Here is a 15,567-nt window from a genome sequence, read left to right on the forward strand (position 1 = left end):
ATAAAAGTCTTTAAAGGTGAACTGAAGCATTTTAGCAGAAAGTGCGGGCTGGCTATGGACTTTGAGAGCAACAATTTCCTGGCTTCCTAAAAAGAATAATTGTGCTGAAGGTCACCAACCCCAGAAGTGGGCCAAGAAAAACAGGACGAATTTCTTTCCCACACTCAAAACATTTTTAGGTTCAACTAATGCTGTAGATTCAGAATCTTCATTATTTAGTTAAAATAACTTTTCAGTTCACCTTTTGGGAATTCAGTTGTTCCTAATAAAAGTGTAGCAATGTTTCATGAAAAACACGAATTATAAAAACAATTCATTGATGTATATAAATTGCCTTTGAGTTTTTAAAGCAGAACAGTGGCCTTAGAGAAAGTGGGCTACCGTACAATACAATTCATGAAACAGGTTATCTGGCAAGAGTTTTGGTACCAATAATGAGACAAGACATAACTTTAAAAAGAAGTGTTTTTGTTCAGTAGCAATTTAGTCAGCAATAAAGTGCACAAATGACACGGGAAATGCTCCTTTGCGACTGGGATCTCCGTCGATGTGGCCGATCTGAAATGAATAAAAGGTTATGTTGTTACACAAATTCCAAATGTGGAAACTTTGAAGGGCATTACAGCATTTGGAGGGGAAAAAAGATGTGTTTGGAAGAATCTCTTCTGGGAAAGAATTACTTGGGTACAACATCTAAACTGTTTTTCCTTTCGCTCCCGTCTCAAATAGTGCCGGCCTACTACCCGCAGGGACTTCTCTCCGCGGGGAGTCGGTGTCTGCACACACGCCCCACCGTGGGCCTGGTGGTCTCGGGGGGCAGGCAGCACAGATCAGACCACCACCCCGACCTCCCTTTTTGGTTTTTTTTTTTAAATGGATGAAGAAACAATGTCAGAAGTCTGTGCGCTGCCAAGTCACAGAGTGGCAAATGTGAGTTGGCCCAAATGTCGTCAAAGCATTTAAGACCTCAGTGAATCCATTTACTTTTGCTCTGGGAAAATTATATAAATTATGCCTCAGGTCTGATCTCAACGATGTAAATTAAGTAGTTAAATAAACATCTAAAAAAACTCACCAAAATTTAAATTATTATTTTTGTGTGTGTGAGGGGGATACCCTGAGATTATAGACAGCATTTACTTTCTTTATAGCTTTCTGATTTTGCCACAGTTTTTGAAATGAACAGGTGTTTTCCAGATGCCTAAGCCTGGTGTCAGGCTGGAGCCCCATCCTTGTGGTGGGTTGTACACAAGTGTGAAGGCCAGACCTGTCTCGGGGCCATGCGGGCAGCGGGCGGGCAGAGCCCTGGACGGGCACCAAGGGGCACCAGGAACTGCCGCCCCCTCTGCCGCCCGTGGCGTCGACTGCGCTGCGTGGAGCAAGGCTGACGGAGGAAGGGGCTCTGGACCCACAGGCACTTGAACCCCTCGAGGGGAGAGGCCACAAGAAGACCCCTGAACCAGCCATGCCAGAGGCGGTGCCAGGCCCCGAGTTGGTTCACAAAGGCCCTGGAGAGAGAACACACAGCTCACCCAGGAGGGTGCCTGGCTAGGGACTCTGACCAACACCCCTCGCCCTTGAGAGAGCGGAGCTGTCCCCGTGAGTCCTGGCTGCGTCCTGATGGCAAGCATGACCCATCTGATATCTGAGCTCAAGCCCCGGAGCTGGGCCGTTAGCGGCCCCCAGGTGGCAGACGCTGCCAGGCGTGCGGGAGCTGTTTGCACGACTGCCCAGTTTATGACAGCCACCTCTCCCTGGGGGCCACTGTGCCCGTCGCTGCAACAGTGCTGTGTCACCGCCCTTTCTCAGACGAGCTGGCTGTGGCTTAGCAACATAACCACCTTGCCCAAGGTCACCCAGCCTGACCTTGGCCGGGGCTGGACACTCAGGGTCATCAGGGGAAGCGCCACGCTCATCCCATTCCAGCTCCCACCCAGATGCCACAGCTGGTTTCAGGACCAGCCCGACACCCAGCGTCTCTGCCCTCCGGGTCAGCTCTCCCTCTGCGCCCCACTCCACCAAGCCTGAAACGCCGGGCAGGAGGCACCACCGAGAAAGCCAGGGCCTCATCTCAAACCCTCAGGTGCGCTCTGCAAACTGCAGCCCACGTGGCCCGTCCGCCCTGACGAGGGAGGACCCCACTCAGAAGTGGGTGCATGGAAAGGGCAGCTGAGGCGTGCGGGGCACAGTGGGCGCCGCCCGGGAACAGACCCCCGGGCCCGACTCACCCACCACTCCTGGTCCTCCTCCCCGTCCACGACAATCACGTCCCCCTCGGAGAACGTCAGCTCGTCGGGATTGTCGGCCACGCAGTTGTACAGGGCTTTGACCCGCTTGGGCTTCAGCTTGGTCTGCGGCAGGGAGAAGAGGGCTCACAGCTTAGTGTGTGGGGAAGCGTCCGCTCCAGGGCAGAGAACCGGGCCACTTTGCTTCCAACTGGTCCCGAGGGCCACCCGCAGGCCTGGGAGCCCACGGGTGTCAAGATGGGTGGCTCAGCGCGCTCGGGGCAGGGGGACTTCCAGGTGGAGGCTAGCCGAGGGAAGAGAGCAGGGAGCGGGCCGGCCCGGTGCCTGGTGGGCACGTGGGGGCCTGTCCTGGAGCCGGAAGGGCCCAGCCCACTGGCTGTGGGCTCTGGGTTGCATCCTGCTCCGATCCGAAGGACCAGGTGCCCAGGAAGAAGCCTCCCCCACCCCAACCAGGGCAAGAGGGAGAGTGTCCTCTGAGCCCTTGGACGATAACCCACCCGCTCCTGGCCAGGGCAAAGAGGCAGAGAGGAAGGGGCTCGTCCGCTTACCACCTGTGACTTCCTGGGCATGGGCGCCGGGGGCTGCGTGACCATGGCGTTGGACAGAGGACCCAGAGTTTCTGTCCCAGAGAGATCCACTGCTTTAGGGCCAAAATGAACGGACTTCACAATATGCCCCCTCAGTCAACACCATGAGATAGAAACGACATAAACGCCATCTGTCACAGCCACAAGGCAACTTGCCTGAGATTTCCTAACTGTTGAGGGAAAGTCCCCTAACGGCCAAAGAACCTTGTGACTTCCATGCAACCTCCCTAGCATGTGCCGGCCTGCAGGTGTCACAGAGTGAGGCAGACGCCAATAACCTCCTCCAATGACTCCCAGACCCCGCCAGGGCTCCCCCACACCCCCGTCCCCATCGGCAGAGGGGGACAGGAATGCAGGGCGTGGGACAGAGCAGCCCAGGAGCAGGGGCGCCAGAGGTTCTGCGAGGGCAGGGTGGCTGCCAGGGCAGGACAGCGGGCCTGACCCAGGGGTTCACCACAGCTGGAAACACCCTCCACTTTGCCCCCGAGACCCAGCAGAAAGTAATAAAGCACATGCAGTAATTACCAGGTCCTCTTGGCTGGCCTTTGTTGATCAGTGGGCTTGACTTGTCAGGCCTACAAAGAAAGGGAAAACAGATTCACTGGTGCCCGAGGCTGGCAAGGCACGCTACCGCTCTGCCTCACTCCCTTTTCTGAAGGACCTGTGTTCGAGTTGAAAACGGTTGACCTGATTTCATCAACTGCCATCCAACTACCTCTTCTTTTTTTTTTTTGGAAGTAGGAAGCATGAGAGGTCCAGAGGGCAGCGCTAGATCGAAGGTTCCCGACTCCCAAACCAGGCTCCTCCTAAGGGTCTCCTGTCCCATGTGAGCCCGTTGCCAATGCCCCGGGTCTGGGCTGGAAACTGGGCACCACCAACCAGCTCTAGCCGTGATGTGCCCCATCCCCTCCCCGCGCGGCCTGGGTCTCTTCCTACGTCAGGTGGGGCAGTATCAACCTCAGGGCCCTGGTGGCTCTGCCAGGACCTGTCCAAGCACCACTGGCCCGCGTTATCCATGCCTCTGTACTCTGTGACCCCTGCTGCCTATTAACCACCGTGACGGACATGGCTCAGCACCCCCTGCCCCATGAACCCCGGGCCCGGCACGTCCCAGCACCACAGGAAGGGACACACAGGTAAGGGGCTCCCAGGGCTGGCAGACAGCGGTCTGTTAACTCAGGCTTGCCGGGTGGGCCTGGATAAATGTGTTTCTGTGAGTTGGCATTTCCACCTGCAAAAGGTGTGACACCAGTTCTGTCAACTCTCAAAGTAAGGACAAGTGACAAGAATGTCTGTGATGAGCCGAGAGGAACCCTATTCCAGTTCTCTGCACAGAGCCAGACACACAACTGGGGCCTGACATATGATGGGAGGGGATGGAGGGCAGAAGAGGCGGATGGGGACAAGCCAGGGACGAAGCGGCTCTCCACACACACACACGTGTGTGTGTGTGTGTCTGTGTCCCCAGTTCTGAGCACTCAGAGGGCCTGCCTGAGTGCAGTGACACTCCAACAGCAAAGAAGACACGAAGCACCCAGATCTTGGCTTCTAAATGTCATTTCCACTAAAAAGGAACCATTTTCCCACCATAAAGATCCAGACTGGGAGCCATGAACTGGATTCCTCCGTAGTAAAGGACGGTATTTAGGTATTATGTGTCTAAATAAACTTGGATTCTGAGTTTTGGAAGGTAGCATCCACGTTAATTTCCTGATTTTGCTGGTTGTACGGTGTTTATGTAGGAGAATGTCCTTGTTTGTAGGAAATACATGTCCCGCACTACAGAGGGTCCATGTAGTCGACATAACCCTGTGAGCAACCAACAAATAAGACCTAGAGGCCTCGTGTCTTGAGGACTTAAACTCCCCAAATCCTGGGGTCTGCACTGAACGGAAATCTAAATTCATCACGTGGATTTAAGATGTACATCGGTATGAAATTTTTTGCATTTTAAACATTTTTGATTATTTTTTAGACACCCGAAGCATAACCACTTAGTTATGTAACACTTGACCTTAGGGGTCACGTAGTAGAGACATGGAAGATTTCAAACGTTCAGAGAAACCTCAGCAGGTGAAGTTACGGGGCTGCTGCCCCTGGGAAGCAAGGACGGCAGAGCCGGCCCGGCCCGAGGGGCACGCAGAGGAGCGGCCGTTACCCGGGAGCAGGCCTCTTCTGGGGCAGGCGGCTGGGCAGCTGCGGCGGCAGCGGCGGCGGGGCTTTGCTGGGCGGGAGTCCGGGCTGCGCCGGCTTGCTCTGCTGGCTCAAGGCCTCCAGCACACTGGGCGTTTTTGCTACCGGAGGGGGCGGCGTGGGAGCCAGGGGGTCTGCGGAGAGAGGAAAGGACAGAAACGCGGAGGGTCACACTTCAGGCGCCCCCCTCCCAACCTTCTCACCCGAGGCTCTTGCGATAAGGGCTTCCTTTTTCCTTCCGCTACCTACCTCATAAGGAAAAACCTACTTTCATTGACGATTTTCGGAAAACAGTGCTGGCGGGGAGTCTTTCCGAGCCTCAGGTTGGGACTAAAATGCCTCTATGAGCCTGGGAATATTTTCTCAGCTAGAACCCGCTGTGGGTTTCCGCCCTCCACGGGGACCTGGAGAAGCGGCAGCAGGAGGCCCGGCCTGGGTCTGGCGCCGGTCCGCCCCGGTGCCCCGCCCATGCTGCTGGTCGGGCCCCACCCATGCCGCTGGCCGGTTGGAAAGGCTCCCGGTCCGCGAGCGGGGCAGCGGGACGAGCTGTATCACTCTCTACCTTTCACAGGTGAGGAGGCCGCTGCTTTCCCCAAGCGCACGGGCCAGTGAGGCAGGGAGCCCCGCCTCGAGGCCACGCATCCTCCCCGTCTCCCCGGCCAACAGCAGCCCACCCCTCAACGTCCGGCGTTCGTGTCCCGCGGTCGCTGCGGGGGGCGGTGACCTGCCCCGGGCCTGGACGCTGATACCCAAGGACCTGGCAGCCCCTCTCTCCCAGGGCAGCGGGCGCAGGGAGCCGGCTGACCAGGGAGGGGTCGGCTTAATCCTACTTTCCTTTTGCCATTCTTCTCTCCTTTCTCGGCTTTAAAGGGAAAGTCAAAAGGCAGACCCTAGCATGCAGAGGTACAGCCCCCGGGACGCCAGACTGCGAGTGCGAAAGTGGGCTTCTGAGACCCGCTGGGTGCCCCCCGCCCCAGCGTCCCGAAGACCCCGTGCCCGCTCCGCCTCCAGTGCGCGTACGACACCCACCGCAGCCAGGGCTGGGCTTCTCCCCACTTTAACTCCGGGTAAGGAAACCGGGGAAACCAGGGAAAACCCTCAGCGCCCTCAAAGCACCCCTGACCCCGCGATGCCAGTCCCTCCCTCCTACAGCGTCCAGGCCTCGCCCCCCCCTCCAGTCGACCCCCCCCACCAACCTCGCAGCTGGAAAAAAGCCCCTCCCCTCCCCCGGGTGCTGAGACTCTCACAGACATGTGACACTGAAGGGCAGAGCACAGACCAGATTAATTCACAGGAACACAGCCCAGCATCGAGAACCACCCAATGGCCAAAGGCAGCCCCGGGGCCAATGTGTGAGAGACAGAAATGCTGCTGAAGTGCTCGGGAGACAGAGCAGGAGAGTGAAGGGCCCCCGTGGGGTGTGAGGCAGACAGGAATCCGCCGCTGGGGGGCAGCGGCCGCAGGGCTGGGGCCACGGAAGAGCCACAGGCCCCCAGGCAGCACAGGGCAGCCGGCAGCGAGAGGCTGCCGAGAGACACCCCCGCCCCAGCCATCCAGCTGCACAAAGCCCAACAGCGAGAAAGGAAAAAGGAAAAAAACGTACTGGTAGATGTCACGCGGAGAGGGGGCAGCGGTGGATGGACAGCTGGCGGATCTGACGAAGATCGCTGCCGGCTTACACCGTCCACACTTACAGAGTTTGTCTTCCACAGGGCGTTAGCTGAGGAGGCTGGTTGAACTGTACGCACGGACGTGCACACGCACGCACGTGCACACGCAGGCATGCACACGCACACGCACGAGCACAGAACAAAAACAGAAACAGAACACTGCATTATTGATCCTCTCCCCTATAAAATGGTACACATGACCCTTCCAGAATAACATTAAGGCCACAAATAGGACGTTGATTTAAAAAAAAATTCTTGTTTCTGGTATCTGGAAGACAGATACCAATACACACCGAACCAACGATGCTCCGGGGAAAATTCCCAGTTGGTCTTCTCAGTCTTACCAATTTTATTTCTCAAATTTAAACACTGTTTGAAGTGGGAAATGATGACCACAGTGACCCCCCTGAGCACTGCACTCGGGGACAGGACGTCTGCTTGTCTCTACCCATCTCAGTCCTCCCTGTGGGGTCACCACCTTGCACAGGGGGGCACCTGTCCTCAGACAGAGCACATGGAGAGAAGGCTGCAAATCAAAGACACCTGGTGAAGGGCAAACATTTCTGGCTGAAAGTCAGCTCAGGTGACACACCAGGGAGATGGCACCACCCTGGTCACACCCTTCCTCTGCCCACAAAGCTCCTCCTCATGGAGCAGCATCTGCTCAGGGCACAGGCATGACCGTGTCTGAGGCTGGGCCTGGAGATGGAAGCAGGCCACACCCGCACAGGGCCCACCAGGGTCAGAGGGAGCCTTCACACGTCTGCCGTGGACAACGTCCTCCTCGATGCAGGGCCCGAGAACATCAATCCCGTCCTACTTGTTGTGTGGGGACTCCTCGTGGATCGAGTGTGGAACAGATGGAGAACAAAGGTACCCTTTGGGGGGCTGGCAGGGATGAAGGGCAATCTCCGTCACCAAAGGAAGAGACAGAGCTAACGGTGGGAGTGGCAGAAAGAAATGGGGGGAAAAAACCCCAAACTTTCTCATCCTAAGATTTTAAGAAAACAAGAAATAAAGGTGAACAGCTTTCTATTCCTCTTATATGACCCAACAGAGCAAAATAAAATCTTTCCTAACATGGCACACACAGTCAGTAAAAGTCACCAATGGGGTGGAGATAAACACAGGCACTGGGATCTGGGGGGAGGCAACGAGACGCACCCACAAGGCCCCAGCCACCGCAGCGGCCCCCGCCTGCCCGGGCCCCTCGCAGCTGGGGGACGTGACCTCCTTCCTTGCTGAGGGACCTCCCGGTCAGGCCTGGGTGCCCTGGACGAACGGGCTCTGTGGGCGGTGAGCGGGCCGGTTTCAGGAGTCTGCCCCGTGCAGTGTGGGTCCGCTCCTAAGGCGTGTGGCTCGGTGACCCAGACAGGAGGCTCATTAGCCTTCTCTGCCTCCCTGAGCACTGGGGGCAGAGCCGTGTGGGAGGGTCTGCAATACACTCAGGGCAGCTGGGGGGCGGCGGTGGGCACAGCCACCCCACACTGTGAGCACAGACCCCACAGAACGGCAGACGTGCGCACTCCTCCCTCCCGGGGCTCGCAGCACCACGGTCACGCGCCTACACGCCTCTGCCGGAGAGCAGCTCCCGCGCAAATGCAACTTGGGATTTACTTTGGGGACCACCATCGGCCTACAGCAGCCGTGGGCCCAGACATCACGCCCCAAGGAGGCTCCTGCCCCCGGTCCCCTGGGAAGCCCTCTGGAGGCCCCAGCCCAGAGCTGGCCTGGCTACTTGCGGGACCTGCTTCAGGGAGCATCATGGCCAGTGGGCCTTCAGTGCTGGGCAAATCGCTAAACCTCTGGGGGCTTAAGTTTCCACTTTTATAAAAACAAGAAACAGCATCTGTTGAGTCAAACTCACCGCTGTGACCGGGCGACTGGGGTTAAACTCACTGCTGTGACCGGGCGACTGGGGTTAAACTCACTGCTGTGACCGGGCGACTGGGGTTAGCACAGGGAGCTGTGGCACTGAAGGCGCTGGTAGGACCCTCGGGACTATTTCGTATTTTTACAGTTAGGCTGAGCACCGTTTCCCAAATTAGCATCTCTTTATCCTTCACTTCACAGGGACCACAGAGATAGGAAATAATCGGATGCCACAAGCTGGCCGAGCACAGGTCGGAGAAAGATAAAAAGGGAAAGAATGAAGGCAAAGGGAGTGGTAGAGAGGGGCGGACCGCAAAGAGAAAAGGACCAGGAAGAAGGTCTGCAGGAAAACATCCAGGGGCCAGCAGCAGGTGCTGACCCCTCCATCTCAGGCCTACCCTGGTGGCGTCCCTGCATCCCTCGAGTCACACGTGCCACACCCCTGCCCAGAACGAGAACGGAGTCAAGACACTCTACCACCATCCCAAGAATGACGGAGTTCTTTTAGGAAGCAAACAACGTAAGTACAAAACAAAGGACCCCAAATGAAAAAACATGTCCTGAAGCTGGCCCACACAAAGCAACTACAGCTTCCCCAAAGCAAAATCCCAATGACACTGCTCGTGCGTCCAGGGGCTGCCAACAGCTCAGTACCTTTGGCAACGTTCCGCGGGGGCAGCGGGGGAGCACTGGCGGTGCTGGGGGCCGCGGGCTGGGCGGGCGGTGGGCTGCTGCTCAGGATGGCTCCGTACGTCTCGTTCTGCAAGATGCTGGGCACGAAGCCCCTCTGCTTGTCCTTGGCCAGACTGGCGGCATCTCTGGCCAGAGACGCGGCGTTGGACTGCAGCTGGCTGGAGCCCAGCTGGTAGAAGCTGACGGGCCGGTCTTCTCGCCGACTGGGACTGGGCTGCGGGGGTAGTGGGCGGAGGTGTGTGAAATACAGACGCGCGGACCTCTTGGGCACAGCGACTGACGTACTGGGTACAGCCTCAGGTACAGCAGTCTAACACCTGGGCACGGTGCATTTTTTACTGTTACATGACAGCTGCAAAACCTAAAACTCACTCTTACCATGTCCCTTAACAGAAACACACACATGAAAAAAAGCCATGATTTACAAAAACTTACAATTCTTCATTCTGTGCAGAATTTAAAATATAAGCTATTTCACCTTTACCATCCAGAGTTACCTCAGCCTAGCTCTGTATTTCACTGCGTGTCCCCTCCATAAACACCCTTCTCTGACGGCAGAACAGCGCAGCTGCTCTAGGCACGCACGGCCACAGCGGATCCCCAACAGCCATACGGCTAATTCGGGGGAGATCAATGTCTTCTTCCCGTAGGAACTGGGACTCTTAAGAGTCCTCTAAAACTCAGGGGTCAGCAAATCACGGCCCATGGGGCCACAACCCGTTCTTATAAAATTTTATTAGACAGCAGCCACGCCCATCATTTGCATATTGTCTGTGGCTGCCGTCAAGCCACCCTGGCAGAGCTGAGGAGTTGCAACAAAGCCTAAAACATTTATTATCTGGCCCTTTACGAGTCTGCTGACCCCTGCTCCACCTGAAAGCCATGTGCATGGAACCACGGACTTAATTAGATGGAAACTGTATTTCAAAGTCAGCTTCGTTATAATAGCTGTGATCTTGAGCAAATTAACCTTCCTGATCCTATTTCTCATCTGATAAGTGGGGCTAACCTTATTCTTTTATTTTTATTTTTTGGTCTCGCCACGCGGCATGTGGGATTCTCAGTTCCCCGACCACGGACTGAACCTGGGCCCTTGGCAATGAGGGTGTGGAGTCCTAACCACTGGACCGCCAGGGAATTCCCTAGTGGGTCTGACTTCAACTGCCGGCACTGTGCCCGGAGCTTAGCAGGTATCAGTATCGGCAGTCACGGCCTCCTCCCCTCACAGGACCGACCGCCCGCCCGGCCAAGGCTCTGGCCAACCAACGGCTCACGCCCAGCTCCAGTACGAGGAGCTCAGTGGCCAGCGGCTCTTCATACACAGTTTAAATTCCAACAAAGCCCATGGCTGTGCAAACCACCACCCGCCGCTCTCTGCTGAAGGGGTGGGGACGAGTGTCAGCGCCGCTGCCGGGCTTTCACTGGGTCCATGGCACCTGCCGAGTCACTGCCTGCACAACCCCGGGAATGCGACGTGTGCCTGACCAAGAGGCACTCGCTCCAGGGCAGGTGTTTCAAACCTTCTCCCCCTGTAAAGGCAACTCTAGCGTGAAATAGCCAGCTCCCCTCACTTTGATACCGTTCTACAGCTACCTCGGAAATTTCTTATTCCAAGAAACCATAAGTATGGATACTAGCTGCTCCATAAACCGGGACAGTCCAGTACGTTTCGGAAATGCCATATATAAATAATCAGACATCAATACACATCAGGGCATTCAAGTCCTACAGTAAAAATTAAAACGTTACACCCGGCTTTCCCACTAATTTCACAGCGGCTAGGCGTAGGGGCTTTGGCGTCAGTCTTCCTGGGTCTGACTCTGAGCCTCGTGCGAAGGTGCCAACCTTCCAGGGGTGCCCTCAAGTGCACAAGACAGAGAGCATCGTGAGGAGTGGCTGGGCCAGGAGGCAAGAGCCCCAGGTCGGTCTCCAAATACTGGCTTCCCTGTGGCCAAGACATCCCCTCTCTTGAGGCCTGAATGACCCCATCTAATAAAGGAATGAGTTGGACCCAATGATCTCTAAGGGTCAGTGACTTCAGTGAAGGTTTTAAAGATCGACTAGGTGAACATGGTCACTGCTTCTGGGGGAAGCTGGCTCTTTATCACATTATCCATAGAAAGAGCGCTCCCTCTAAAATCCCCGAAAATCCAAGGCTCTCTGTATCTTTCCTTCGTATCAGAAGGCGAGAAGCTGCCTCTGATTACATAGTTATCGTTCGTTCATAGTCACGTCTGTAGGAGCTGGGAGACAGGAGGCAGTTATGGGAAGGGTAAAACCACAAACCTACTGAGATCACTGGAAGCAAAAAGTAAACCGTATTTCGTTTTCTGCAAACAGCTCTCTACCCTAACTACAGGCCAGGACCCACACCGCTCTGAAGGCCGCTGATCGTGACACTCTCAGCGCTCCACAAGCTGGCACAGACCTGCAGCTTCTCATCCACGTCGTCATCGCTCTCATCCAGGTCTTCGTGGAGCAGTCGCCATTCATACTCGACGTGAACGTGAGAATTAAACCTTCCAGATAAGGCTTGGGTCAGCTGAGAACAACAAAGCACTGTTGGTGACGCTGCTCAAATACTCGGCCTTGTAAAGCGGGTGTCCACCAAGATGGCCAAGACGTAGCGGGCAGGGAGCCTGCACCCCAGTATGAGGCTGGCTTATACAATTCGCTGCGTCTCAAGTCAAGCCCCCACACTCCCTAATCCACAGATAACCTTGAAGCTCAAATGCGACCACTCCCATTTAGCGCTTTGTAAGCTGCAAAGCTGCAGTACACAGCCAAGGGGTGTTTGAGATCTAAAGGGTGACGGTCAGCCTGCAGGTACCCACAACTGCACACGGGAGCATCTCAATCTGAGGAGAAGGAACGTGTCCACTAACTGTTAACCCCGTTTTTCCTGACCAGCACGAGGGAATGAAGCCCTGCGGAAAATGACGTGAATGACCAGCTTCTCAACTCTCTCCAGGAAGGCAGACAGCTGGTTCCATTCTAGGTGCGCAGGAGAGAAGTTAATCCATTAGATACATGGATGCCTTAGCACTTTAGCGTCTGACTTTTCTCCAAAGCCAGACAGCAGCCACGTGGTCTCGGGCGACTTACTTAACCCTTCCGTACCTGCCTCCTCATCTGTAAAATGGGGTAACAGTAGGTACCTATTAATTAATGCTTTACGGTAATTATCAAGATTAAGTGAGTTATTGGACATGCAGTGCTTAGGATAAAAGCTGTTAGCAGTCCTACAGCTCTGCAGCACCGACTGTTAATGGCGCCACGGACTGAGCACTTCGTGCCCACTGCTCTGCAGAGTTCAACAACGATTCCCCCCAAAAACCTGCGAACTGGTATGCCTGACACCCCTTCACACACAAGGCAACGGCGGAGAGAGCCGGCATGACCTTCCCAAGCTGCAGCGGTGGAGCCCCCTGTAAACCCGGCCTGACCCAGAGGGGCCTCAGCTCCACTCACCCCAGACGAAACCAGGGCCGCCATCAACATGCGCCACTAGCACATACTGACTCGTGTTCCGAGTGTCACCATAGCGGGGGATGGTCACCTCCTCTCTAAGGGGCCCCAGGACACTTTCTCCGAGCCGTCCCCTCTAGGCCACTGGGATCTGCTCAGGACCCTCCTGCAGCCTCCGAGAGAGCCCTCACCAGGGAGCGGCGTCCCCAACCCCACCCTGTCCGTGCCGGGTGGTGGGACACTCACCAGCTCCTCACAGCGCTCGTGCCTGAGGCGCTTGGCGATGTCCAGCGGCGTCTCTCCTGACTCGTTAGCTAAGAGGCAGGGGAACGAACAGACGTGTTACGGCAAAAGCAAGCAGAGGTCTGACACTGAGAGGCAAAAAGAACCTGGCGAAGCAGCACCAAACGGAACTAAGCACGACTGATGAAATCCAGCTAGTTTGCCCCAGTCGGTGCTGAACTGTCCTGAAATCGTACAGAACTGCAGCAGTGTGCAGTCGGCAAGGTTTTATAAGACAAGGTTTGAGCTAATCTAATGAAGATAAAACACCGAAGTAGCCAACTAGTGGAAATAAATATCCAAGGTACAAGTTGTTGAATAAAGCAGTTCACGGTAATTCTCTAAGCAAAAGCACTGCTAATCTAGTTCCAGGCATCTGACTGTAGAAGACTTTACACCTCCTTTAAAGCAGTCTGAAGATTTGGAATTGTGTATTTTCTTCTAAATGAGCCTCAGTCAATGAGATGTGATGATTAATTAAAAAAGAAAAAAACCCAACTTGGCTCGCAAGCAGGCATGTGCCTTCTTTCTGCTCGTTGCTCTCTGTTTAACAGTTCTTCAAAAGCTCCACCTCAGGACAGCATCACAGCCGGACACCCTTGGGCTAGACTATGCCTGGCCGGCTACAGGTCAGGGTCCCACAGGGGAGGGAGGGATGAAGCCCAAGCAGACGTGGGTCCCTCGTGGAGGAGGCTTGGTGCCAGTGAACGGAGGGGCAGTGAACAGTGACTCTCACCAGTAAACATGCCCACCCAGAGCCAGTGAGGGGCTTAGCATGATCCCAGGTGGGGGTCAGGAACAGGAGGGCAAGATGCCCAAACCTGGTCCAGGTCACCTGGGTACCAGCGACAGCTGCAGGGCCATCCTCTGCCTCTCAGAAAATGCCTGCACATGACGGCAAGCCTACGAGACAGCAGAGGGAAACTGCCGATGAGTACGAGACCATAGCAGCCTTGCAGGGCGGGACTGACTCCCCGGCTCTGCCCAGAGCCCCGCACCAGGAACTGCATGGGGCGGTGGGGGGAGGCTCACCGATGCCGATGGAGGCCTTGCCCCGCAGCAGCAGCTTGAGGCACTCGGCGCTGTCGGTCAGGCAGCAGTAATGCAGGGCCGTGCTGCCCTTGCCCGTCTGTTTGTCCAGGTTCCCACTGGCAAGGACGGGAACAGAGAAAGAGAACAGTGAGTCACAGGCCAGAGGACTGGGGCTGCCCGGGCAGGGACTCTCAGCTCTGCCAGGGTGGCTTGAAAGCAGCCATAGACAATATGCGAACGATGGGCATGGCTGCTTTCCTTCCCCGGGAGAGGCAGCCAGAACTCGGGTTCACGGAGGGCAGGGTTTCTCTCAGTCCTCCTCTGGGGTGGGGGGCCCACAGCACCAGCCCTGCCTGTGGGCAGGAGAAGGCCTTGGCTTAAGGCCATTGGGGAATAAACAACAGTGGCAGAGCCCGCCAGAAAGGCAGCAAGGCACCTGTGCGCACCTGAGCAGGGGCACGGGCAGGTGAACCTGGCATCCCTCCCGCTTCACTGGCAGTGCCCGTCTGGGCCATAGGAAGCATGCGTGACTTGCCCAGTCTGTCCCACACAGAAGGACGTGGTAAGCTTTTCTCATCTTACTAACAACACTCTTGCCAGGAAGGGGAAAAGCCGCTCTTCCAAAGTTCGGAGTCCCCAGGCTCCTCTGAGCTGCCCTGAAAACAGCCTACGGGGGAACCGTGAGGAGACCACAAAGATTCTTCCAACACAAAACAAAACCAGGAGATCCCAGGACAAGCCACTCAACCCACTGGTGGAGGTGGCCCTGGGCCTGTTCGGAGCTGGACAGACGTGGGAACAGGAGCGTGCCCATCAGGAGGTGATGCCCGCAGCTCCCATCAGCAGGAAACCAGCCACACTTACTCCTTCCTCCCGCCCTCCCTTTCTTTTTTAAAGCAGCTACGTTTTCAATGTGAAAAAGGAGCCTCGCTTCTGATCTCCCCTCTACTCCTGCTGTCCTCCTCCCATTCTGGAAGAAAAGAAACCAGGATTCTGCTTCTCCTGCCCCTGAGAATTTGCACTGAGGGGGATGGCACCGCTCAGCTGCTCACGGAGCTGGCCCCTGCCACGCTCCTGGCACTGGGACAGCATTCGGGCTCCGTCAGAGGACAGGGCGGTCCGAGCAGCTTCCCCCAGGCATCCAGAGAACTCCCGGCTCCTGGGGAAGGAGCTGCCTCCCAAGCTCCTCCACCTCTGGCCATGTCTTCTTCTGAAGACAGCCGGGGATGGCAGAAGATACAAAATGCAAAATCTCTCCTTGCTTCTGCTTCTTCTATTCCATCTGAAGCCAATTTAACCAGCACCGCCCCCTCCGGCACCTACCCACCCACCCACGCCAGGGTCAGGCAGTCAGGATGCTCCTTGATGGGGCTTCACCACTGGCCTTCAGCTGCCAGGGAGGCCCCGCACCAAGCAAGGCAGAACGTACCAAATGGGACTACTGGGGCCAGGGAAGCCGTCTGCGCATGTCCTCTCTAAAGTCAACTTCTAATTAAAAATAACAGCTTTTCCAACCACGCAGAA

The 15,567-nt window shown here is 56.0% G+C and overlaps 1 protein-coding gene across 2 annotated transcripts in view; it reads right to left on the reverse strand.

Annotated features, from left to right (window-relative positions):
- Positions 1–483: 483 nt before the first annotated feature.
- ASAP2 (ArfGAP with SH3 domain, ankyrin repeat and PH domain 2) overlaps positions 484–15,567 on the reverse strand; it is a 154,792-nt gene continuing 139,708 nt past the window's right edge. Inside the window, exons 19-28 of one of the 2 annotated variants that reach the window (XM_065890710.1) lie at positions 14,044–14,159; positions 12,976–13,043; positions 11,690–11,803; positions 9,223–9,475; positions 6,630–6,764; positions 4,992–5,160; positions 3,359–3,408; positions 2,795–2,883; positions 2,229–2,351; positions 484–558 (exon numbers count right to left, since the gene is read on the reverse strand). In XM_065890710.1, the coding sequence (XP_065746782.1) occupies positions 484–558; positions 2,229–2,351; positions 2,795–2,883; positions 3,359–3,408; positions 4,992–5,160; positions 6,630–6,764; positions 9,223–9,475; positions 11,690–11,803; positions 12,976–13,043; positions 14,044–14,159 (1,192 nt within the window). The remainder of the gene's footprint in view (positions 559–2,228; positions 2,352–2,794; positions 2,884–3,358; positions 3,409–4,991; positions 5,161–6,629; positions 6,765–9,222; positions 9,476–11,689; positions 11,804–12,975; positions 13,044–14,043; positions 14,160–15,567) is intronic. The other variant, XM_065890711.1, reaches the window with a different exon arrangement.

The sequence above is a fragment of the Phocoena phocoena genome, chromosome 14 (assembly GCF_963924675.1).
Source record: "Phocoena phocoena chromosome 14, mPhoPho1.1, whole genome shotgun sequence".
In the NCBI taxonomy this organism is placed as follows: Eukaryota; Metazoa; Chordata; class Mammalia; order Artiodactyla; family Phocoenidae; genus Phocoena; species Phocoena phocoena.